Below are 26622 nucleotides of genomic sequence, written 5' to 3' on the forward strand. Positions count from 1 at the left end.
TCTCTCCTTTTTCACCTGTCGATGAAATTATGCTTTGCACCTGGAAGCGCCCTTCGCCTCGCTAACGTCTGCCAATGCAGGCTGGCTTACAACCTGGGCAAGTGGAACCACTGCCATTTCTGGGGGTCCTGCCTCTCACCCACCCGGGTGTCCCCCCTGGAAGAGGGAGCTTCCTTTCTTCCTCTTCGAGATCTGGCCAGCCCCTCGACGTTTTGACAAAGGCTCAGCTACCCACCCACAAGCCAGACAAGCAGGCAGCAGGAATTGGCAGGGTCCGGTTTAAAGAGGAGCAAGAGGTCCCTGGAGCCCAGCACCTCTCCAGGTCAGAGCTCAGCATCTCCAGATCTGCCGTCTTCAATGTCTGTTTGATCGCATCAGTACCGCAAAGACTCTTTGGTCTCCTTCTGGGATTGTACCCCCAAGTGTGCTTTGTAAGCTGGTCTCCGACCGTAATAAATTCTATCTATCTATCATCTATCTATCTATCTATCTATCTATCTATCTATCTATCTATCTATCTATCTATCATCTATATCTATCTATCTATCTATCTATCTATCTATCTATCTATCTATCTATCTATCTATCATCTATCTATCTATCTATCTATCTATCTATCTATCTATCTATATCATCTATCTGTGATTCTGCAGACTGGCCTGAGTTGCAAGCGTCTCCTGTGTCCTTGGTTTCCCAATTTTCACCATCCACCTTGAAATACTTTCCCTCCCATCTTCCCCGACCCACCCCGGGGGGGGGGGTTCACTTTATGGACCACCTAGGCGCCAGGTATCCAAGGTCCCTTAGGGATGGAGGGTGTGCGCGCCTGTCTTTTGTGCTTTAGGAGGAAAGGGAGCCAGTCTTCCCCGACGCCCTATCCATCCTCCTTGCCAGGACTTCCCATTCGTGATAACTGCGGTGGAGGGTGACTCACTCAGGCTTCACAAGTTAGAGGCAGGAGGAGGTGATGATGTTGCCACTGACAGGTGAGCGTCAGGTTACAACCCAGATCATCAGTCCCGTCTGACGACTCCAGCTGAGCCAAGTCTTAAGCAGGCGCGGCGGCGGCACAGCGCTGCTTGCCTGACCTCACACTCACAGCTGGCACCAAGGGGCAAGTGAGGAGAAGGGAACGGACCCGCTCCAGACCTAGAAAGGACCTCGGCGACCTGGAGAGCAGCACATCGAAGCCCTCTGGGCATCCCTGGTGACGACAAGGGCAACGCCTCCTGCCCCTCTGTGAAGGTGACCGGAGAGAGAGGAGCCCCGGTTGCAATAAACATGGTAAGTGTTGTGTACTAAATTTGCTTTCTTCTGACCCAGTTGCCAGGGTGGGGTGCCTTTCAACCTTTTTAGAAGAAACCACAACACCTCCTGGTAACTGGGCAATAGGGAAGCTGGCAGGACCTTTGGGCACACAGACAGGAACTAATGGCAGCAACAACCTGCACTGTGAACAGCCAGTTACTAATTAATACCCCACCCCCAGTTCGTGTGCTTATGTTGAATGAAAGACAAAGGGGGGGGGGGTTCTCTGTGTATCCTGAGTTGGCCACAAGACTAGGCATTAGTTTTCCACTGAGAGGTTTTGGAGCTTACGTACACAGTAACCAGGAAGCCCCTTCCCTATTTCCAGATTATTATTATTTTTTTTTTTTGGGGGGGGGGAGTTGTGGCAGCAAAGGAAAGCTAGTCTGCCAATGGTCAGAGTTGAAGCAGATGGATCAGAGTTGGTGTCTGTTGAAACAGACTGAGCCAAATGAAAGTCAGATTAAGTCCCATGGGCAAAAATGAGGGGCCTTCTGTTCTTAAGGGCAGATTCTCAAAGCAAAAGAACATAGGAGAAGCCTTTTCCTGCTGGAAAACCAATTGCCAGCCATACACCTCACAAGAGGGAGAGTGGGACACTGTTTGCCTGTTGTTTGCGTCCGCCATCTGGTATTCAGAGGTAGACTGCCTCTGGACATAGAAGTTCCACTGTGCTTTGCCTAGCAGGTGGACTTGGTAATTACTTCTACACTGCTTTGTGTCTGTGAGGAGTGTGAGCTGCAAAGTGGCCTTCTGAAATCTCAGCTGAAAGCATAGGTGTAGCCAATAGGGGGCAGGCGGGAGCAGCTCCCCCCCCCCATCAAGTACAAAATAAAAATACTTAACTAATTGACCAATCACGTCAGTTCTGCCCCCCCCCCCAAAAAAAATCCTATGTCTGAAAGCACTCCCAATTGTGAGGTTTAGAAAAGGATAATGTGCACATGGATTACCCTGAATATTCTGATGTGCTCCAAGTCTAAAAGGCTACACTACATAAGTGCAAAGTAGTTGTGGTGGTAAAATGAGTGGTAACCTGATAACAGAGCCTACAAATATGCAGGCAGCAAAGGAACCAGGAAGTGGCAGGCAGAGGGTGACAAGGAGACTTCGCTGCCTTCCGTTGCCCTGCTGCTGCTGCAGTTGAGAAGTTCAGCTGGGAACCAGACACTGCTTTGAGCAGTCCTGCCCAGATGCGCCCTGGGGCTCCCCAGTGACAATGGCACTATTAATGCCCTGCCAGGGAGCGTGCCTTTCCGCGAACTGACAGGACACCTCTTCCCCAGCTGCTAATCCCCAGCAGCTCTTTGTATAAGCCAACTGGCACCACTCAGACAGAAAGAGCAGCAGCCCTAATTGCTTCCAGGATCCACATTGGATGTCACCCTGCAGGAGGGATTTTCTGTGAATGGGAAGAAGAGACATCTGGGCCCAAAGAGAGGGAGGGCTTCAACTGCACCAGCTGAAGCAAGCTTTGTCACCCTGGAAGGCAGAGAGAAGGAAACAGGCATGTCAGAGGGCACTGCCTTCCTTCCAAAGGACCTCCCCAGATTTTGAGCCAAAGCAAGGAATCAGTCTGGGTGCCTATACTGCTAGGTTGGGTACTTGATCTTATTTTTCATATATTTGTAAAAGGATCTTTTAAAACCACCTCTCCTGTGGCTAATGAGTGGCTTTGTACCACGCAAAACCTGACTTAGCATTGCCCAGATTTAGCCTAATCGAGAGGTCTGTCACAATTTGCATGACATACTTTGTGGGCCCATCAATTGGTCTTGCAGTGGACATGCAGAGGTGTGAAGAAGAGCAGGTGTTCATCTCCCAGGGCTCATGCCATCTCTAGATTTACGGTACTTGCTCCTTCAGAGCAACCCTAAAGCAGCTGGCAAGCCCCCATTCCCTCTGCTTCCTTTCCCCTGGACATTAGAGACCTCAAGAGGCCTCCAACCATACTTAACCCAAGCAGGGCTCCATGGGAAATGGACTGAGGATTAAATCTTAGATTTAGATCTGAACCTCTATCCCATGTGTGTTGGGGAAATACAAAATGAAAACTGGCTATGAGAAAAACACTTATAAATTTAATAGCTTATTAAAACACTTATAAGGTTAAGAGCTTATTAAAACTTAGGAATTGCACAGTTATACCTTTTTATCCCTTTCATTTGTGGTATGCTGACGTTCCTCTGTTACGGAGAATGAACCACAGTTTTTTAGTAAGATAAACTAAAAACAGGTTTACTTACATTTCAATGCAGGCAGGATATACAACAAAATAGTGTACGGAAAAATACTTCTATGTTATAGTAAAATAAAAGTTGGTAGTTTTAGCTAGCATGTTTGAAAGCCGGAGCTTTAGCCATGTGCGTCTGGTCAGCTTGGAGGCATGGTGGAAAGAGAGTCTCCTCACAGGCAAGAGGGAATATAAAGCATTGTCTCATTTGTTACAAAGTTCATGTCCTAATGAGGCAAAGGAAGGACCACGTACAGAGGCTCCTCTCTAGGAAGTTCGAGAACTCTCTGTCTACTAGCCCTGTGCTTGTCTAGCAAAACATGCATTTGTGATTTGGCTGCAAACCCCAACAGCTCCACAACACCCAGACAGCTGTAGGAGGATAAATCCCTCCTGTGTGGGGTGATGGCAGAGAAAAGAGAAGGTAAATGTGGCTTGGTTGGCCCTATGTCAGCTGCAGAGTATGTGCCCGCGCTGCCTGGGGTGGGCGCATGGGGTGCACCCCCAAAGGGTGCTGGCTGTGTAGGGCACCCTCCCACACAGCACAGTTCAGGGTAGGAGAGGGGCAGGGAAGCTGCTGCCCACTGTCGTCCTGCTCTCCTCCTCTGGGTCAGAGCTGTGCCAGGCACAAGCACCATAGCCAGGGCACAGCTCCTTCTGGCGCAGAGCCAGGTTCCAATGAAGGAGCCTGCTGTGGGGGTGCCTGCTTGCACTCCCTCTCAAAATTGTGCCCAGGGCCATGGCACCCCCCATGCTATGCCTCTGCCCTGTGTGAAATCAGAAACTATTGATGTAAACACAGGTATGAGGAAGCAGGTAAGGCAGGTAAGGCCCACAGGCAGCAGGTCCCCAAGGAGGAGGGCAATGATGCACACAGTCAACCAGCTGCACCAAAACTGCCATCTAGGGCCATGTGGCCACCCAGACAGCTCACGGGTGCCTCTCGGAGGGTAGGAGATGGCTAGGCATCTTCCCTCCCCCAGCAGATGCTTCTAATTTCTGGTCCAGAAGCAGCATCGCTTAGCAGGACAAGACAACTGAATTAGGCCAACCTGCTCCCACCACTGCCTGTGCATCAAACATTGAAAAAATGAACCTATGCTCCCAATTCTCATAGTAGACCAGTATAAAGCAAGCAGCACATAAGCGGAACACAAAATGCTAACAAACCATTCTACGTTCTAAATCTTATATTAATGATCCAAATTTTATATTAATAATCTCTCAATTATTGGATTATTAATATAAGATTTAGAATGTAGAATGGTTTGTTAGCGTTTTGTGTGCCGCTTATGTGCTGCTTGCTTTATGTTGTTGTTGTTTAGTCGTTTAGTCGTGTCCGACTCTTCGTGACCCCATGGACCAGAGCACGCCAGGCACTTCTGTCTTCCACTGCCTCCCGCAGTTTGGTCAAACTCATGCTGGTAGCTTCGAGAACACTGTCCAACCATCTCGTCCTCTGTTGTCCCCTTCTCCTTGTGCCCTCCATCTTTCCCAACATCAGGGTCTTTTCCAGGGAGTCTTCTCTTCTCATGAGGTGGCCAAAGTATTGGAGCCTCAGCTTCACGATCTGTCCTTCCAGTGAGCACTCAGGGCTGATTTCCTTCAGAATGGATAGGTTTGATCTTCTTGCAGTCCAGGGGATTCTCAAGAGTCTCCTCCAGCACCATAATTCAAAAGCATCAATTCTTCTGCGATCAGCCTTCTTTATGGTCCAGCTTGCTTTATACTGTGCATCAAACATGGCACAATCAAAGCAGGCTGATTTACAGCAATCCAGGCACTGGTATTACTGCAGGGATGGATCAATGACATATTCCACCATTTGAGTGCTGCTCCAACAAGAGTGAACAGAGACTTTCAAGGCAGACAGCCTGACCCAAGTCACCCCTCTAGGCAGCCTGCACCAGCAGCAGCAGCAGCAACAACTGGCAATGGGCCCTCTTGCCCTACTATTTTTGCAGCTTTCTCTAAGTTAATCATTCATACTTCCTTCCACTAGAAGCCATTCCACCTGGCACCATCTAAGCAGCCAAAGAGGTGAGCCAGTCTCTTTCCTCCTCACCAAGAGTTGTACCTTTTTTTCACTTTCCACCTGCCTCCATGCACTCCATGCTAACGGAGTCATCCCTTAGAATCATAGAATCATAGAATCATAGAGTTGGAATAGACCACAAGGGCTATCGAGTCCAACCCCCTGCCAAGCAGGAAACACCATCAGAGCACTCCTGACATATGGTTGTCAAGCCTCTGCTTAAAGACCTCCAAAGAAGGAGACTCCACCACACTCCTTGGCAGCAAATTCCACTGTCGAACAGCTCTTACTGTCAGGAAGTTCTTCCTAATGTTTAGGTGGAATCTTCTTTCTTGTAGTTTGGATCCATTGCTCCGTGTCCGCTTCTCTGGAGCAGCAGAAAACAACCTTTCTCCCTCCTCTATATGACATCCTTTTATATATTTGAACATGGCTATCATATCACCCCTTAACCTCCTCTTCTCCAGGCTAAACATGCCCAGCTCCCTTAGCCGTTCCTCATAAGGCATCGTTTCCAGGCCTTTGACCATTTTGGTTGCCCTCCTCTGGACACGTTCCAGTTTGTCAGTGTCCTTCTTGAACTGTGGTGCCCAGAACTGGACACAGTACTCCAGGTGAGGTCTGACCAGAGCAGAATACAGTGGCACTATTACTTCCCTTGATCTAGATGCTATACTGCTATTGATGCAGCCCACACCAGGCAGCCAGCAGATGGTAGCAAAAGCCTTCTCCTTTTACAACATCTGCTCTGGTGGGAAGACAGGGGAGGAGATCTCTTCTCCTCTCTCTCTCCCCCCCCTCCCCCCCCCGTCTGGGTGTCGCTCAACTTGTGTGGCAACTACAGATTAAGAACGATGGACAGTGTTTCTATCAGAGGGCGCACTTTAATATTTCTTCCCCGCCCTCTCTTTTCTCCCCAAATATCGGCGGAGATGAGATGCTAATTTGGAGCCCAGCAGTGGAGTCCTTCCTCTGCAAAAAGTCAGCCAGAACACAATCACACATATTCTCATCGGGTTAGCCTATTTCATAGACCAGAAGGGAGAAGTTCAGATTCCATGGAGCTTCAGATTTTGAGCTGACATTTGCCTCTCTGCAAAAGAACATCAGAAGACAGCCTGGCTGCAGCTGGACCAAACCAGAGGGGCCCCATCTAGTCCAACAACCAAGCAAATACTCACCTTGAGAAGCCCAACAGCAAAACAGGTGCATTCAGGTGTGGGCTAGGGTGTTTTCACACTTGGCCACAGACCCCTTGCCCCTCTCCAAATTTTTAAAATGCATTATCTAATGTTTTAAGACTTTGCTTACAGGGGGACTTGATGTCCTGCTGGTGGCGGTGCCAATGAAACTCCCCCTCTAAGCCACCTGGCATCTTCACTTGCCCAGAGGAAATTAATACATTGGGCCCAGAAGACCCTATTGGCATCAGAATAAGCCCTGACAAGAATTAATTTTGAAGAATTAATTCTGAAGAATTAATTTTGCCCTGAAAAATTGCAAAGACAAATAGATATTTGCATATGCAAATCTGTCTCGTGAACTTGTTAACAGCTAATTAATTGCTAGAAGGAGCTAAGCCACTCTCCTGGTTAGTAGCTCCCATGTAAACTAAGATCTCACTGCAGCCATTTTCTGTTGTTTGTTTAAAGATGACTATAGATTTATTTTGATTTATTAAACTTGTATATCATCTTATACTAAAAAGAAGTCCCAAACAAATTTTTATATAGGATATTCTGTGTTTGCTTACCTGATACAGTAAAGCATAATAAAGTGTATTAAAATGCACACTATCAACATATGAGCAATAATAAAAACACACACTAAAGCCCAACTTAAGTGGCTGTTACAATATCATTAAATCTGTTAATTTGCCTAGGAGATTAAAATGTTTTTACTTGGTGCTGAACTAATAGTAAGGTTTGTGCCAGGTGTGCCTCCCTGAGGAGAGTGTTCCACAGATGGGGCACAATTATAAATAAGGACCATTCACTAGTTCCACATCCCCCATTAGTGCTTGTTTTGGAGGTGCATGGAAAAGTGCCTCATATGATGAGCACAGTAGGCAGTCTCATATGGGGCAGCCCTTGAGGAATTGAGGCCCTGAGCTGTATAGGGCTTTAAAGGTCAGAAACAGCACTTGCCATTTAACCCAAAACCCGATGACTGCTAATGCAACTGAGTGAGAATCAGTGGTACCTCGGTTTACGAACTTAATCTGTTCCAGAAGTCCATTCTTAAACCAAAACCATTCTTAAACCGAGGCGCGCTTTCCCTAATGAGGCATCCTGCCACTGGTGCCCTTCCACCGTTCAGATTATGTTCTTAGACTGAGGTAAAGTTCGCAAACTGGGACACTACTTCCGGTTTTGCAGAGTTCGTAAACCAAATCGTTTGTAAACAGGACTGTTCTTAAACCGAGGTACCACTGTACAAGTTCACACTTTCCTGTTTCCAGTAACATTCTGGCAGCTGCATTCTGCCATAAGTAAAGTTCCCAAACCATCTTCAAAGGCAGCCCCACATATAACAAATTGCCGCAATCCAGCCTATAGGTTAACAGAGCCTGGAAGAAGAGTTTGGATTTGATATCCCGCTTTATCACTACCCTAAGGAGTCTCAAAGCGACCAACAATCTCCTTTCCCTTCCTCCTCCACAAAAAGCACTCTGTGAGGTGAGTGGGGCTGAGAGACTTCAGAGAAGTGTGACTGGCCCAAGGTCACTCAGCAGCTGCAAGTGGAGGAGCGGGGAATCAAACCCGGTTCACCAGATTACGAGTCCACTGCTCTTAACCACTACACCACACTGGCAGCTAGGCAACTGAAGCAAAGCTATCTGTGTCCAGACAAGGTTGCAGCTGTGCTACCAGTCAAATTTGTTAGAAGGCACTCTCCCCGCCCCCCGCCCCCCCGGCCTCCAATGGTAATGTTGGATCCAAGAGTACCCTCAAGCTATCAGATCTGGAGGGTGACCAGCCATATGTGTCAAGCCAAAGGCATCACTGGACAGCCCCATGACTGCCATGGAGACCATGCAGTCCTGAACTGCAATCCCGAAATTAGAAAGTTCAGAGTGGACACTGGAAACCTCTTGTACTAGTAGTCCTGAGAATCACAACAACCCACATCCAATATCACCTCTGTCATTTCAGGAAGGGAGGCTGCTGGGAGCAATGTAAGCCATGCACCAACAGATTGCTTAGTTGTTCCATTTGCCCAATACCAAAGGGAGACCTTTTCAAGATGAATCTTCCAAGGTGGCCAAAAACATTTTAAAACTATCTCAATTCAAAGACACAATAAAGCAATAAAAAAACAAAACCAAGCAAGAAGTCACCACTCTGCACCTCAAGGCTAGTGGAGCTCTGATGCCAACAGGGGCCCCTGAGGAGAGCATTAAACAACCAGGGGTGACATCACCAAAAAGGCCCTGCTCCAACCTGCCTACTAGTGAAAGTGGGCAGGTTCATTTGGGTGCAGGAGCCCCTTGAGATGCCCTGATCCTATGCTATATAGTCACTAGTCAGCCAGCTCTTTGAACTGTGTTGAGAAACAAAGGAGCCAAGGGGGGAAAGTTCTGTACTGGCAAAATATATCCCAACTGGTCAGTTCATTTGTTTAAAAGTTAATGTGTTATTTTGTCTGGCTTTATGATATCTGAGAATCAATAAATTGCCATTTAAAAATATATATATCTTAGCTTCTCAGTTCAGATCAATATTCTGACTTCTTATTCTGAAGCAGATGAAGTTTCTGGGAGTGCTCATGGGCAGCCCCATGGTTGTAGTTAGTGGAAATTGAGGTTTTCTCCACCTGGGAGGGTGACAGGTAGCAAAAGGTGCTTCATGCCACTGTGGCCACTTAGAATCATAGAGTTGGAATAGACCACAAGGGCCATCGAGTCCAACCCCCTGCCAAGCAGGAAACACCATCAGAGCACTCCTGACATATGGTTGTCAAGCCTCTGCTTAAAGACCACCAAAGATGGAGACTCCACCACACTCCTTGGCAGCAAATTCCACTGTCGAACAGCTCTTACTGTCAGGAAGTTCTTCCTAATGTTTAGGTGGAATCTTCTTTCTTGTAGTTTGGATCCATTGCTCCGTGTCTGCTTCTCTGGAGCAGCAGAAAACAACCTTTCTCCCTCCTCTATATGACATCCTTTTATATATTTGAACATGGCTATCATATCACCCCTTAACCTCCTCTTCTCCAGGCTAAACATGCCCAGCTCCCTTAGCCGTTCCTCATAAGGCATCGTTTCCAGGCCTTTGACCATTTTGGTTGCCCTCCTCTGGACACGTTCCAGTTTGTCAGTGTCCTTCTTGAACTGTGGTGCCCAGAACTGGACACAGTACTCCAGGTGAGGTCTGACCAGAGCAGAATACAGTGGCACTATTACTTCCCTTGATCTAGATGCTATACTCCTATTGATGCAGCCCAGAATTGCATTGGCTTTTTTAGCTGCCGCGTCACACTGTTGGCTCATGTCAAGTTTGTGGTCAACCAAGACTCCTAGATCCTTTTCACATGTACTGCTCTCAAGCCAGGTGTCCCCCATCTTGTATTTGTGCCTTTCATTTTTTTTGCCCAAGTGCAATACTTTACATTTCTCCCTGTTAAAATTCATCTTGTTTGTTTTGGCCCAGTTCTCTAATCTGTCAAGGTCTAATCTGTCACTTGAGCCTCTAAAGAAGAGGCCAGATCTAATATCATCCATAGGCTCTGACCTTGATCCTTAAGAGGGAATGCAAACCCATCCAGAACACTCACTACCACCTCCCATCAGCTGAACTACCTACCCACAACAGCATCCCCATCCTGCCTGGACTGGCACTCAGTTTATTAGCCCTCATTCAGCCCATTGGTTCAACCTCCTTGAACCACTGCAACAGCCAGCCTTACTGGGTTTCAGCATCCCCAGTTCCCAGCCCTGTCAGCTGGCTCAGAAGGAGACTAAGAGAGGTAGTATTGAAAGTCAATGAAAGGCCCAAGAGAAGTCACTGGACCACATACCCCCTTGCTCCCAGCAGCCGTTGGTTCACCAGAGCAACCAAGGTGGTTTCGGTGGCAACTCCAGGTGAAAAGTCACATTGAACTGGACCTAGATTGTTTTCAGATACTGGGGGGAGGGGAGGGTTGCACCTCCAATGCCCATTTCATATCAACCCAGGCCTTACCTGTCATTGCAAGATCCAAGAGTTGCCCCTGCAGGTAAATAAATGCTCTTGCTCAGGAGCAAAAGAGGCATTAAAGCAACTGATCTAGTGATGGTTTCCACTGCAGCAGCAATGGAGAGTCTCTTGGCATCACTGTCAAAGATGCCAACTTAAGGCAAAACCAAGCAGGATCTGGCTGGGCCCTTGGTTAGAAGCAGAGGGGCTGGCTTCTCAGAAAGCAGAGGGCTTCCTTCTTCATGTAGAGCTCAGGTGCTTTCTGTCTCGGTGCAGGCTGCCAAGAGTAAGTTGGCAGTCTCCTAGCAGCAACCCATCCTGCTTTCCTCAGGAGGACTTTTGCCTCCTGAGACTCCCCGCTCCCTCCCTCCCTCCTCTTCCTCCCTGCTGCTCAGGCAACAAAAGGGCATGGTGGAAAGAAGCAGAAGACTCGACCTCCCAGGCCAAAACAACGTCAGAGCGTGGCTGTCGCAAAGGAATTGCCTGCTGAATCGATGTGGGCTTGGGTTCCAAGGTGGAAAATTGAGGGCTTTCCCTGGAGTAATGTTTCCTTAGCTGAGATTTAGTCTGTTTCCAGGGAACAAGCACTGCACAGCTTATGTATGTCAGTGTTAGAGATATAATGCATTCCTACCAAACTTAGAGCAAACCAAGCTGCTTCTTCCAGTGTGCCGTTTATTTATTTATTACAGTTGTATAATAAAGATCTTCCTCCAGAGAGTTCAAGGACAAGGCCCTGTGCACTGTTCTCTACCCCCACATCACCTATTTTAGCTTAACAACCCTGTGTGGTAGGCTAGCCTGAGTGATTTGACCAAGTTCAATCAGTGAGCTTCAGAGGTGGGTAGGATATCGCTCCCTAGGTCTTCCCAGTTCTTGTCTGTCGCTCTAACCAGTGTTAGAAACTCACATATTTAAGTTAGGCACCAAATGGCTCCTTAAATGAAGCTTACATTTGCCAAAACGGAATGTCCAGTTCCCATTTTTGGTCAAGACGGCTCTAATGTCTTATTTTTCAAATGATGGATTAAAGATCTGGCTAGATAGATATAACATCTGGTTAAACATCTGGCTAGATCAGATGACAACCTTGAGCTAGATTAAGAGCTTTGAGAACTTAAAGAAGACAAATCACTTGATCCAGGGGCAGCTCACATATATATCGGCCAGTTCCTACCTTCTTTTCTTAACAGTGACTGCTCTTACTTAGGCTGCACAGAAAAAGCATTTCGGTTCCAGAAATTCATTCCAATTGTACAAATAAAATATAACTAATAGAATTCTACAGGATGGGGTATTAGTGTGTAAAAACAGTCCAGAATCCATCAAGTCCAGGCATGCACCTCCAGATGGTGGAGATGTCAGGTGCCATCCTGGTGCTCAGGCATTTGGTCACTTGGTCACAAGTGGTCGAAAGCCAGGTGCAAAATGCGCCTGGCACCTGGTTAATTTCGAACGCTGACTCTGACCCCCACACCGCACTGCCTCTCTATCTAAATAAGTACCTTGGAATGCTTCTCATCAGTGAGCCATACTTCCACGATGGAAGGTGTGCCAGTGTGGCATGGTGGGGGAGTCCTCCCTGTTTTGCTCCCAGGACTTTGCTGCCTTTCCCATCCTGATGATAACATTTCCTTTTGCTTTTTAGGATAAGGACACTGAGCAGCCACTCAACAGCAGAGGTAAGGACAGAGGAGACCCGTTGAATCGGACCAGCATCCTCTTTCACACAGGAGTCGACCAGGATGCCTCTAGGAAGCCTTCAAGCAGGACAGAACATGCACACAAGAGCCCTGCCCCAATGTGCCCCCCCCCCAGAGTGGGTAATTCCAAGGCAGACTGCTTCTGGATGTGAAGGCAGCACTAGAACTAAGATTGCGACAATCCCTGATTTTTTAATTGCGTTCTGAACAACTGTCTCAAGGCGATGCACGCCAAAAATAGTTAAAAGCACAAAAACAGCAACTAAATTTAAAACTATACAAAGCAGACACTTGTGGTAAAGGCCCACTTTATCCAGCATAGCAAGTTGGTGGCAGTCTTGAATCTTCCAACATTCAGCTTTATGTGATTGGTGGTTACGACAGTGAAGGCAGAGAATAGCCATTATGGCTAGTAACTATTGATAGCCTCCTTCCTCTGAATTTGTCTAATCCTCTTTTAAAGCCATCCAGTAAGGAAAGACTACAACATTTGGGGCTTTTTGATTTAGAAAAAAAGATACTGTAAGTAAGTGGCAGGGGGAGGGGGAACATGAGGATGCATAAAATTATATAGTGTGGGTAAAGTGGCCGGACAGAACATTTTCTCTCCCTCTCATACAGTGGTACCTCTGGATACGAACAGGATCCGTTCCGGAGCCCTGTTCGCATCCTGAAGTGAACGCAACCTGTGTCCATGCGTCTGCATGGGTTGCGATTCGCCGCTTCTGTGCATGCGCGTGATGTCATTTTGACAGTCTGCGCATGCGCGAGCGGCGAAACCCAGAAGTAACGCGTTCTGTTACTTCCGGGTCGCCGCAGAGCGCAACCCGAAAGCGCTCAACCTGAAGCAACTTCAACTCAAGGTATGACTGTAATACTAGAGCCCTCTGGAAGCAATCATGTATTGGTGCAGCAACAGTAGCAATAAAAAACTATTCAGGAAAAATGTTTATATTTACAGTATAACCAGCTCCAAGCATATGCCTGAACCAGAGCGAACAGAGGCATGTTTACCTTCGTGGCTGTTCACAGGGGGTGGGGGTGAGGGGCAGGAAGTACAACTACTTCCTCTCCAGGAGAAGAAGGGAAATGACATCACACAGAGCCCTCTCTACCAATTATGTTTCTATGGTCTGATCATCTGCCTATCAGCAATACAGCTCTGTGGTGATAGCCCCTTCTCATGATGTATTTTTAACCTTTGTTAGAAGCTGCCCAGAGTGGCTGGGGAAACCCAACCAGATGGGCGGGGTGCAAATAATAAATTATTATTATTATTATTATTATTATTATTAGCCAGAATATGCATTTGTTAGGACTGGCTCATGGGTGCAGTCAGGGTTTTTGTAAGGAAGGGGCATGCTTTTTTTAGTGGGGGGAGGGGCAGAACCTCAGATTTGTATTGATTTGGCTGCTCATTTCCTGCACAAAGCAAGCTCTGGAAATGGCCTATGAAGGAGACTCACAGCATGCCCACCCCGCCAACCAGCTCTCTCTATGTTCACAGAGTCTTCACTCACGGACAAGGCTTTGACCAGGAAGGAAGCCTTCATACGCATTGGCATCCCTGTCATTGCCGCCATCCTGTGCATCGGGATTCTCATCACTGCCATCTTCCTCAGTAAGAGACCCTCATGCTGTGAGGGTGCAGCGGAACTGCCAGCTCATACCGTCCTCCTGCCCCCCTTCCCACTTGTTTTCCTCTTCCACAAGGTGCATAAGAAGAAGCATTCCCACTCCAGCCCCATTGATGCTTTGAAGCGGGGTTGGGCAAGATGACCGTTGGGGTCCCTTCCAACTCTAGAATTTGGGGCACCCCAAAGGAAGCCAGGCAGCTTCACCAGGCTTGATGTTCACAAGAATCTCACGTGGCTACAGCTGGGGGCTTGCCTGGGGCTGGGCCGTCCAGAGAACCCCAAAAGTGACCCTGGCTCTCACTCTCTCTCCTAGTTAAGATAGCGGTGGAATCCTACTACTTCTTCTGCAGCCAAACCTACAAGTTTATCCCCCTCAACCTCCAGTGTGACGGGAGCGTGGACTGTGCCTGGGGGGAAGACGAGATCGGCTGCGTGCAACAGATGCCGGATAGCACCATCGTGGGAGGTGAGTCCTTGGTGTGGCGATCACACAGGGTCCCCGGACATTTCACCATCTATTGATCCCTGTGTCACTACTTTATTTCTTGCTGCCACCACCCAGGCCCCACCTGGTAAAATACTGAGTCCAGTCAGGGTTAGATTGGAACATAAACTTCTGTTTATTTATTGCAGTTTCACAAGCGTGTGGTTTCATAAACGGTCTCAGTCAATTACAATCATGGGGTGCCTACCCAGCCTATAACTTCCGCTACCTGCTCTCACTCACTAAACCACCTCTCAGATATTTACTAGTCTTCCTAGCTCCTAACTGTTCCTGACTCAGCTTATTTCACTACGCGGGTGGCGCTGTGGGTAAAACCTCAGCGCCTAGGGCTTGCCGATCGCATGGTCGGCGGTTCGAATCCCCGCGGCGGGGTGCGCTCCCGCTGCTCGGTCCCAGCGCCTGCCAACCTAGCAGTTCGAAAGCACTCCCGGGTGCAAGTAGATAAATAGGGACCGCTTACTAGCGGGAAGGTAAACGGCGTTTCCGTGTGCGGCTCTGGCTCACCAGAGTAGCTTCGTCACACTGGCCACGTGACCCGGAAGTGTCTGCGGACAGCGCTGGCTCCCAGCCTCTTGAGTGAGATGAGTGCACAACCCTAGAGTCTGTCAAGACTGGCCCGTACGGGCAGGGGTACCTTTACCTTTACCTTTAACTCAACCTACCCACAGACTCTATCCCTATTCACTCCCACTCCAACCAACCACCCAACTCCCAATGAACTCCCCCTCTTCACCCTTCCCAGAGATGGTTTTATAGTCCCTCTGACTCCACCCCCCTGGGTTCTGATTGGGTAACCTGTTTAACTATTTCACTTCCAGCACTCTCATATATCACACTCGGGTCACACCAGAGGCAGGCAGCCAGCCAGCCAGCCAGGATCTGCCGCTGAAGGAAACCAATGGCTGCCTGGGCCTCTGCTTCTCTCTCCACAGTCCGTCTCTCCCGCGACAGGTCCAGCCTGCAAGTGCGCGACAGAGAGTCGGGCCACTGGGCCTGGGCTTGCCATGACGACGCCTTTGACCTCGCCATGGCCACGGCTGCCTGCAAGCAGATGGGCTACAGCAGGTAAGTGGGGGGGGGGCAGTCTGATGCCAAAACAGGGTGAAAGCAGCTGCCAGGACCTCCATGTCAAAGCAGAGGGAGCCTGCATCGCCACAGCCACAGCCTGCAGGGCCACTCGCCTTGAAATACTTGTGCATCTATGTCCCGGTGGCGTCAGCGCCGGCTCCCTGGGCGACCTGCTTCCCCCTCAACCGTGGCTGCACTTGCCCCTTGTGCATCACTTGTGGGGGACCCATTCATGGCCTCGCATCTGCCTCCCCCACAGGAACTTCGAGGGCGGAGCTTGTGAAGCGGCTTGTGATGGGTTTCCCTGGAAGTCACTCCCATGTTTACTATCCCTGTTCCCTAGTCCAGTGTTTCCCAACCGGTGTTCCGTGGCACACTAGTGTGCCGCGAGACGTTGCCTGGTGTGCCGTGGGAGGGAGGCGGGCGAGTCGGGCGGCGAGAGGCGGGGCGGCGGCGGCGAGGAGAGGCCGCCCAGCGCGGGGCTCTCGCCGTCTGCCTGCCTGGCTGCCTGCGTGGCGCTGACGTCACGGGGCTGTAACGTGCCCCACATAGGCACATGCGGGGCGGCGAGCGAGCTCCCTCCCACATCCCATCGCCGGCTCTGCACCAGGCGGTAGAGCTCGGCGAAGTCGCCGCGCTGGAAGGCCAGCAGCGCGCGTGCCTTGGCCAGGCTCTTGCCCGCCTGCGCCTCCAGGCACGGCGCCTCGGCATCGGGCGGCAGCGAGCCCAGGAAGCGGCCCAGCCGGCCGGTGTCGCCCGCCTGCAGCAGCGCCTCGCACCCGCACGAGACCTGCTCCACCGAGAAGCGCGGCGAGCGCGGAGGATCGGGCGCGGCGGAGGCCAGCCCCGCGCTTGGAGAGGACGCAGCAGCCGTCGCCAAACCCGATCCTCCTCCTCCTGCTCCGCCGCCGTCCTCTGGCTCTCGGCCGGGAGGAGCCTGCGGCGACGGGGCGGGCGCCGAAGTTGGCAGAAGTTGGCGCGCCTCCTCGGCAGCGCCTTCGTCCTCCTCCTGCTGCCTCTGCTCTCCTCCGGCGGCGGGGGGGCGCCGTCCTCCCCGGCCGGGGGGCTCGGCGGGGCCCGCGGGGAAGGAGGCCATGTTCGCGGCGCGCGGGATCGCGGCCCCCCTCGCCCGCCTCCGGCCCGCTCCCCTCCCCCTGCGCGCTGCCCTAGCCATGCGGGTCTCCTCCCCCTGCGCCGCCGTCCCCTTTCCACATCCTAGGAGCCGCGGTCCGCCTACTGCCCCCGGGCCGCGGCGCGGCTCCCAGCCCGGGCTGGCCTCCGCCTCCTGGGACGCGCGCCCACCCCCGCGGCCCCCCAAACTTCGGAGCAACTCTCCAGACGCTTCTCCCCCGCCTCGGTCTCCCTCCTTTCCACTTCTCTTCCCCCCTTCCTTCCCTCTTTCTTTCTCTTTCTCTCCCACCCACCTTTCCTTCTATTAACTTTCCTTTCCCCTCCCTTCGTCCTTCCTACTTTTACTCCTGGGCTCCTCCCCCCTTTGCGCAGCCACAAATCAATCTCTCTCTCTTTTTTCCCCTCTCTCTCTTCTTTGCTCAGACGCAAAAAAGCGCCGCTTTTTGGAAATCCGGACTGCTGTCCCCGCTGAAACGATACTTTAAAAAAGGAAGAACTCACTGGCTCTTATTTCTGTTTAAAGCAGTAGATCCCGAACTCTATTGGCCCACTGCCCCCTTGGTTCCACATCCCCCAGTGTCCCCTATGCTTACTCTATAGAAAGCATTACAGGGGTTAACGCGGCTCGCTAAGGAAGATATTAATAGAATTCTGCATTTGGGGGGAGACCCTAACAGTCATTTACCATTACCTTCTATGCTGTTACTATTTTTTTATTTTTTTTTTACATAAGTAAAAAGTGACCTTTCCCCATCTGGCATGGTGGTGTGCCTCAAGATTTTTTTCATGAAACAAGTGTGCCTTTGCCCAAAAAAGGTTGGGAAACACTGCCCTAGTCTTCTGTAATGAGTATGGGGTTGCTCATGCGTAAGCTGCCGCCTCTCCAGGCTAAATTGCCTTGTTAAACCTTTCTTCTGGACAGCCCTTCTCACCGTGGCTGCCTCAGTCGCTAGCAGAATCCGTCAGTGGGCGTTTCTTAAACCTTTTCCAACATAAAAGTTGTTTGACGCCCAGTCTCCTCCTACTCTCCCTGCGCGGAAGTCTTCTGCGCAGGGAGGGCGTGGGTAGCGGAGGACCTGTGCTCTCCCCGCTGGTGTCCAGTGAAGAGTCCTGGAGCCCTCTCGACGATTCCCCCATCTGCCCCCCTTTATCCCTGGTGTTGCGCTGATTTGCTTCCCCCTCTGCTGAGCTGCCTCTCTCCCTGCTGGGCCCTTCTCCAGCATCATTTGAGAGCCTTCCCTCCGCCTCTAGCTCCGATGTCAGTTCCCTGACATCTTCCTGCAGAGGATCCCGCACTGAGACTCCCAGGAAGGATTACAGGGTTTCCCAAACTTGGGTCTCCTGGTTTTTTTGGTTGGCAGTTCCCATTATTCCTGACCACTCTTCCAGCTAGCTAGGGATGATGGGAGTTGCAGTCCAAAAAACAGCTGGAGACCCAAGTTTGGGAAACCCCGGATTACAGCAAGTGCCACTCCAACTGTTTCTGTACTCCAACTCCCATCAGCCACAGCCAGCATGGTTGATAGACAGTTTTTCAACCACAACTTAGAGAATCATTGCACAACTCAGGTGCACCCAGCTGACAGTCCAGACAGCCTGCGCTGTGCAAGGGTACCTGCTTGCCAGGTGGTTGGTGGTGAGCTGGCAGCTACTGGGTGCCCATCAGGTGCCTTTACGCAAGCCTGGTCCAGCTTGAATCAAGGGGCAGCTGCTGCTCTCTGCTTAAGTGGTCCTATGGGGTTAAATAAAGGCCCATCAAGAGGCACGCCAAGATCTCCCCAAAATGGCAAAATAGAGACAACGATTCAACAGGAACCAGGAAAATAATTCAATAAGGATTGCCCTTGCTAAACTGGGAAATATGGACAGGGATCAAGTGAGGTCTCAGGTTAGAGCTGATTGCAATAGCAGAGTGTCATCAGGTCATGCTCCTGATACTTTTGGAGGGTCAGATCCAGGACCTCTTTCAGCCCTGGAGAAGACAAAGTGCTTCTGAGCACATGCAAAGTGCATTTATCTCACCAGTATGAGTATCCTGGCTCAAGGATCATCTTTCAAGTCAATGTCCCAGGCCAGGCCATCAAGAGAGGAGGGTGGTTCCTCTCCACTGGGTTCACAGGATCCTTCTCGGTATCTTGGGAGAGAAAGATTTCTGACACAGCAGCAGAACCTTAAGGCCCTTCCTAGAAATGCACAATGCTTTATTCACATGACTGTAGCCCCCCAAAGTGTGGGTCAGCACATTAGACTTTAATGCAGGACAGAGGGCCGGCCGGCCAGCTCTTGGTGTCTGTTTTGCCCATGGAAAAAATGCTTCCACTTTGGCATGGGGTTGTATACCTGCATTCAGATGCCCCTGTTGCCAAGCTCCTTCCCTCTTTTGCAGTGTCCCCACCTTTAGCCCTGTGGCGGCTGGTGATAAGCAGCAGGGGCAGCTCCTCAGACAGGTGATTCTACAGAGTGGGGAACTCCGCTGGACAGATTCAGAAAGGTGAGTGAGGCTCAGCAGGTGAGGGGGTGGGGAGACTGCTGCTTTCCTGCTATGAGGAAGGGGCAGTTTAGATTTCCTACAACACTCCTAACACAGTGTCATGCCAGGGCCCTGTCCAAAATGACAGTGGTGGATGGATCCAGCTGCTTGGCACTCACTGGATCACAGCTGCCTGCCACTAGATGGAAGAGAAGGCCCAACAAATGACAAGTTTGCTCAGAGCCCTCCCCGCAACCCCTGGATCCATCTGCATGGGACTCTCTCCCTTGCTGTTAATATGACAAGAGGGTTTATCCATACTTAACCTTTTGCCCTGCTCTATCCAGACACAGGTCCATGCTTTAAAGCTCTGTGTCTGAGTGGGGTTTTTTCTCTTTTTCTGCCCCAGAGCTTTCCTTGTGAAAACTTGCTTTCTGGAGCTCATTTGGAGCAAATGTCAATTTGGGTCTTCTATGGATTTGTGTCGATTCAGCTTTTCACAGGGAATGCTCCAGGGCAAAAAAAAACCCCAACCCCTCCTATGCTCGAACACAGAGCTTTAAAGTGAGGACCGTGGAAGGAAAGGTAAGTGTAAATAAGCCCAAAGCTGCTGTTGTGAGTTCAGTGACTTTAATGCATTTGCTTTGCACCGAATGGAACTGAGGTGTGATTTCTTGAAGGCTGATTTGGTGGGAGGAGTTGCCCCTGGTAGGGGCTGGAATGGTACCCAACATAGATTGGCTGAGAAAGGGAGGTAGGGGGGGCTCCGGAATCCACATGGTTTGAAGATGTGGGAATGTTGAGGAAAGTAGGAGAGGATATATTGATTAAATATTATCCTTGCTCACTCACGCTAGTGAGCAAGCAGCAGAGCACATCCCCTTGCACATTGCTGGAAGCAAGTTGGTGGATTCATTAGAATCATTTAAGTTGAGCAATCCAGTCTGGCTTGTTCCTAGTAAGTTTCCCCTTTTATTTCCCTCTTTAAAATAATAACACGACAATCTCCTTTTAAAGTAAGAGTAAAGTTTACTTACATTCAGTTCACAATAGTTGAAGGCAGGCTTTATCTTGTGGTTATAGTTACATTTGTAAAGAAAAGAAATCTGAGCTAAGCCTCAGACTTTCTACCTTGTAGCTTCCATCCTCTTTAAGGATGAGCCATGTGCTGCTAGCTAGAAGCCAGAAGAGAGGAAGATGGCAAGAGACCAAAAGAGAGAGGAAGATGGCTGTGTGGCTCACCCTTTTGTAGGGTCTGCTAGGGTCATGCGCATCTACCTAGTCACACACAGGGGGAGGAGCCTCCAGAGCAGGTACGACAGGAAGTCCCCTGTGTGTCCACTCTAGGAATTAGGAAATGTTGTGTTTGACTGCTTCAGTGATGCTACATCCCACAGAAGAGACCCAAACTGGCCAATTTTGTCTGATAAAGTCAGAAGGAGGAGTGATGGGCATATGTACCCTGGGGTTGGCCAGGTTGGTTGGCCAAGGGTGCAGGCCCAAGGAGGTGCAAAATTGCGCTTCTCCACTCTGTGTTTGAGTGGCTAGGAGCCTGCCTGCCCACCTGTATGCTTCCTGGCCTGCTCCTTCACTGCTCTCTGTAGCTAGTCAAGGTGCACAGGCTATGGGCACCTCAACAGAGGAATCTGCTTGTTGGCGTGGGCCGTTGCAGCAGCCATGTGGGGCCTCCTCCCTAGCCAGCCACTATGTGAAGTGTGACTGGAGCACCCAGCTCTTTGTGCAAGGGAGGGAGGGCACCAAGGGTGCAAGGGAGCCTATGTACACCTCTGTTCCCACTGAATCCTATGCAAGACCCAAAGCGGATCCGCACTGCTTCACTGCGAAGCCTGAGCCATGCCCACGTTGACTCCTAGGGTGAGTAAAGCAGGCCGTGTTTTTCTCATGCCTGTCTCCTAACCCGTGACCACTTGGCAGCAGTTTCTGACCAGGTCTCTCTCTTACAGGCAGTGCCCCTCTGGCTCCATCATCTCTCTCTCCTGCTCAAGTGAGTATGTGCGGGCTCATAGTGCTGACTACAGAGCAGCAGTAACACTGACCTGCCTGGACTTGGGCTGTTGCCAGCAGAGCAAACCCATCTTAAGGCCCGGGAGCCGGGGGTTGGGTCCATGAGGGCACTATTCAGGTTGGGGCTGGACCAACTTTCACCCCAGCAAGGCAGGGCACGTGCTTGTTAGTGACTTGACTGGTGTGAACGTTGGCGCTGAACTTCCACCTCCAAGCAAGCACCTGCCTTGTGGCTTAACCTGTTACCCTTTCAAGAACCAAAGAAACTTATTTTTGTATGTAACTATTGTGGTGAGTGTACTATGTGCCCCAAACTGGCAGGATGATGCATCACCTACAAGAAAGGAGTGGCAGATGAAATTGATGGAGTATGCTAAATTAGCAAGCTTAACTAGTAAAATTAGGGAACAAGATGAGACAGCCTTTAAAGAGGATTGGAAACCTTTTGTAGATTATTATTTTTTAAAATATTGTAAATACATTAAAATGCTAGCTGGTTTGCCATCAGCTCAGCACTAAAAGCTACTTTTAGAATAAGATGGATGAAAGAAGGATTAGAATAATTATCATATGCAACAGCAAATGATAACTTGAGGAAACCATGGAAGAGTGGAAGGGAAGTCGATCAAGAAGAGACTCTATTTTGGAGCTGTTTGATTGACTGTATTGTATTTTTGGAAAATTCATAAATAATTTTATTTTAAAAAAACCCACCTGTTGCTCTTTGAGGGTGCAGGTCCCCCCTTGAGTGAGTCAGGAGCCCAAATCCTGTCTTCTGGCAAGAAGGTCCAAGTGTTTTGCCAAGTGTTGTATGTCTGGGCTCAGCATCATGCATGAAGGAAGAACTTTAGCAGATTAATTTCCGTAGCCTGGGCTGTTGGGTGGGGGACAGACTAGCACTCAGCCCAGAACCCTTAGACCTTTTAAACCTGTCTCTTAAAAAGACAACTGACAGTGCTGGGCTTTCTGTGAGCCTGCAGTTATCCTTAGCAGTTGACTTTGCAGAGAAGGACTCGCGACTGCAGCATTATCTTCTGTCCCGCTCCACACCCTGCTTGTCCCTTTGAACCAGACTCCTAAGGTAACATCATATGCTGAACTGAGAACCTGATTTGCCTACCCTTTGGATGTAGGTTGTGGCCATAACTCGAAGTCACCGCGTGTTGTGGGTGGTGGTCCAGCTTCCATCAAGACATGGCCATGGCAGGCCAGCTTGCAGCACAAGGGGCAGCATGTCTGTGGAGGGAGCATCATCGACCCCCAGTGGGTTCTGACAGCAGCACACTGTTTCCGGTGAGTGAGTGCCAGATTAGGGCCTAGCAAGAATTGATCTGATTCCCATCAATGCTGGAGGGAAATGCATCTAGACACAACAGAGGCTGCAAGGCAGGCCCAGGGAGGAGCAAAAGTCCTCTGCTCTCTCAAAGCAGGACCTACATGCAGACTTCAACCAGAAATACCACCAGGCCCACTTTCACCAGGCCTGGTTCAAGACTAGGGTTGCCATCTTTTTTATTAGCTCATGCTCCTATGCCTTTAACAGGAGCTTGGACTGAAGACATTGGAGAGCAGTCAGGCTCATCATTGTCAGCATAGAGGCTCATCAGTAGGTTGAGCCAGTTTGGGCTACTTTTCTGGCCAGTTGGGCCCCTTTGTGGCATGCATATGTCTTGCCACTGAAGGGGAAGAGCAAACAGGTGAGCCTCTTTCCGTTCTCAGGACCAACCTGGTGACAAAGTACTGGCAGGTGAAAGGTGGCTCAGAAATCTTCTCAAATGCCACTGCTGTCCCTGTGGAGAAGGTCTTCGTCATCGACGTCAAGTACATGTTCCCCAAAGATGAGGACATTGCATTGGTCAAGCTGCAAACCCCCTTGAACCTCCCAGGTGAGAGGCTTCTCAGACTGCCAGCTGGGGGGAATTAGGGACCTCTAGCTGGACCAGGGACTCATAGCTCCTTAAAAACCAAGCCCATTGCAGAAATGGGTTGGAGTTCACAGCTGAGATGCTGGACTTGCTGCTTGCCTATGTGGGCAACATTTTCTGGGAGATATTTGCAATTTCGAGTTTAGTGATCTGACATGGTCATCTCTTCCTACTTCTGTTTACTTCCCTTCTCTATCGCTTGTTAAAGTTCTTTGATGGCTGAGAGCAGCCTTTAATGTATAATCTGGTGGAAGGAAGAAGTGATAAAGCAGGGTACCTTCTGACCTTCTTTGATGTTAGACATTGTTTGGAGGAACGTGCAGTATTGGAAGAGGGGAGCTAGCTAATTAATAATCTGCACTAGCTAGTCGGGCAAGGCACGTAGGCTAACAATTTAGCTATCTATAAACTGAATGGTTTGGGGGCATAGCTCTCAGAAGCTCGTGCAACCTGAGACTACCTGGGGGTCACTTTGCCACTTCTTGGGGGCTTCCCAATGGCAGATCGAAGGGCTTTCTTGGTGATGTATATATTGCTTGCTGTTTAGAATCAAATCTTTAATCTTCTCCCTCACTTGTGTTTGTATTGCTTCTGAATCTCATAAAAAGAACCACCTTGCCTTTGGCAAGACATTGCCCAACTGCCTTCTTTCCCTTTTTTCTGCTGCAGGGTCAGTGAAGCCCATCTGCCTGCCTTTCTTTGATGACGAAATGGTCCCAGGAACCCCCTTGTGGGTGACAGGCTGGGGATCCACCAAGCAAGATGGTGAGTTTTCCCTTGGCATTTTCATCTTCTTCCCCACCATTGCCCTGCAAGTGCCGGGCCAGCTGCCTTCTGGTCTCTGCTGCAGCCTGCTTAGGACTGAGCAAGGATGCCACACTCTAGATGGGGAGATTACCGTACCTGCTGTGCCTTTGAACTCCCAAGCTGTTCCCACAAGGTGCAGCTCCTGAGGACAGCAGACAGAGCCCAGGAGCCTACAGAGACCAACCAAGAGCAGGCAAGTGGGTACAGGTACCCATACCCAAACAAAAGTCTGGCTTGGGCAGCCCTGAACATGCCTTCATTAAAAGAGCAAAGCGTGCCTGCCAGCCTTGGGGACAGGCCATAGCTCAGTGGTAAAGTATCTGCTTTGCATACAGAAGGTGCCAAGTTCAGTCCCTGGTGGCATCTCCGGTAGGGAGGGAATGTTCCCCTGCTTGAAATCCAGGAGAGCTGCTGCCAGTCAGTGTTGACAATACTGAGCAAGATGGACCAGTGGTCTGACTCGATATCAAGCAGCTTTCTGATTTTATTTGCATGCCACCTTTCAAACCATGATCAAGGCGGCTTACAACATGAAGGGGGAAAAATAGCTGCAAAATAGCAAAATTAGTCATAAGTAAAGGTAAAGGGACCCCTGACCATTAGGTCCAGTCGTGGCCGACTCTGGGGTTGCGGCGCTCATCTGGCTTTATTGGCCGAGGGAGCCGATGTACAACTTCCATGTCATGTGGCCAGCATGACTAAGCCGCTTCTGGCGAACCAGAGCAGCACACGGAAATGCCGTTCATCTTCCTGCCGGAGTGGTACCTATTTATCTACTTGCACTTTGCCGTGCTTTCGAACTGCTAGGCTGGCAGGAGCAGCGACCAAGCAACGGGAGCTCATACCGTCGCGGGGATTCGAACCGCCAACCTTCTGATCGGCAAGTCCTAGGCTCTGTGGTTTAACCCACAGCGCCACCCGCGTCTCTCTGAGCAATAAATAAAACCTTAAAAAATACACAGCCTAACGGAACAATTTCCACATAAATCACAACAAAATCTATAATAAAGATACAAAAAACCAATAGCAAACAACCCCAACAAAACCCCAAGAGTCTCTTCAGCAGCCTCAGCTTTTGTAGCTGGAGTCAGAGCCCTGCCTTCCCAGGCCAGGTGGGAAAGGACCTGCAAAGCAAACAACTGGAATGAGGACTCCAAGCGTGAAATTGGCTTGGAACAAACCCTCCAGCCTTACATATAGATGGGCTGGGAATACTTTTGGGCCACTGCAGCCTCTCCCATAATTTGAAGTCGTCTCCACCATGCTTTTTGCTAGGTACACTGTCCAAGGAGCTACAGGAGGCACAGGTGGAGTTGATTGACAGCCGCATCTGCAACGCACCTGATGCCTACCATGGGGAGGTGACCGAAAAGATGCTCTGCGCAGGCCGTGATCAGGGTAGAGCCGACACCTGCCAGGTAAGTGGCACAGAAAGATCAAAGGCCGCAACTCTCCTCCTCCAGCTCGGCAGTCCCAGCAGGAGGGTGGGCAGAGCAGGGAATCATCAGTTCCCTTTTTCTAAGAACGATGACGCTGAAGCTGAGCTTCATTTGGAGAGGGGACAGATGTGGGTTATAGAGGGCAAGGCATGGCTGGTTGCCCTTCATGGGAGACAAACTAGGAGCAGGACGCGACATGCAGAGCTCTTGATCCCTAGTGTTTCCATTTGGGATTCAGCTGAGTCCTGTCCACATTTATGCAGCCTGTGTCTTCCTTCTCACCCAGGGAGACAGCGGAGGGCCACTGGTGCACAGACAGGGCCCGTGGCACATCGTGGGCATTGTCAGCTGGGGCCATGGCTGCGGAAGCCCAAGCACCCCTGGCGTCTACACCAAAGTGCAAGCCTACCTCAACTGGATCTACACCATCCTCAGGGTCAGTGTTGCTTTCCCTGTGGGGTAGGACCCATTTTCTGTCCTGGCAGAATGGCAGTGGGTGGGCAGTGTTAGGCTGCCCACCGCCAGGGGAATGGGATCCTTCATCCAGGTGCCTCTGCCTCAGATGGTCACCAGGCGGTTCCTCTGTGGGTTTTCTTCATCCAGACAGAGTCCTGAGAACAGACCGGCCGCAACTGTCCTGCACACATGCACGCCCTTGGAGCAACGTGCGTGTAGGGCGTCCTTCCAGTCCTGCTGCAGCTTCCACTGAGGACATGGGAAAGGCAAGAGGACAGCCACAGGATGGGGCCCTCAAGAAGGTGTTGGACAAGGTTCCCCGGGGAAGATGTTAATTTATGGCTCCTGCTGCTGAAATCCACCTGAGATCCACTTTGCCAGCTACTCTGTTCCTTTCCATTTCCTGCTATCTTTCTTGGCAGAGCTTGGGGAAGCTCTTGCAACCCAGGAGAGGCAGTTTATTTCCCTGTGACCTGGCACTGACAAAGGGAGCAATTGAAGAGAAAGGCTGGGTCCAGATCTAGGATAAAGACAGCTCTCTGTCTAGCTTTCCATCTTTTTCTCAGTCTCACCTGGGCATCCTGTGGCCTTGAGGCTGTCCCTCCTCTGACCAGGCCTGCCAAAGTGGTAGTCTGACCCAGCAGCTCTTCCTCCTCCTATTTATTGCACCCTGTACAAATCCCTCTTCCTCCCCCGCTTGGAA

General features: G+C 50.2%; 1 protein-coding gene across 1 annotated transcript; it reads left to right on the top strand.

The window, feature by feature from the left end:
* The first annotated feature begins 882 nt into the window (after positions 1-882).
* Positions 883-26622, top strand: TMPRSS4 (transmembrane serine protease 4). The gene is made up of 13 exons (XM_028708878.2): positions 883-1284; positions 12402-12435; positions 13964-14077; positions 14407-14559; positions 15531-15663; positions 19184-19288; positions 21232-21272; positions 22426-22585; positions 23012-23178; positions 23887-23982; positions 25300-25442; positions 25750-25899; positions 26067-26622. Exons 1-13 carry the CDS (start codon positions 1282-1284, stop codon positions 26076-26078), a joined length of 1311 nt encoding a protein of 436 aa, XP_028564711.2. The 5' UTR covers positions 883-1281; the 3' UTR covers positions 26079-26622.

Source organism: Podarcis muralis, chromosome 15 (assembly GCF_964188315.1).
Source record: "Podarcis muralis chromosome 15, rPodMur119.hap1.1, whole genome shotgun sequence".
Classification (NCBI taxonomy): Eukaryota; Metazoa; Chordata; class Lepidosauria; order Squamata; family Lacertidae; genus Podarcis; species Podarcis muralis.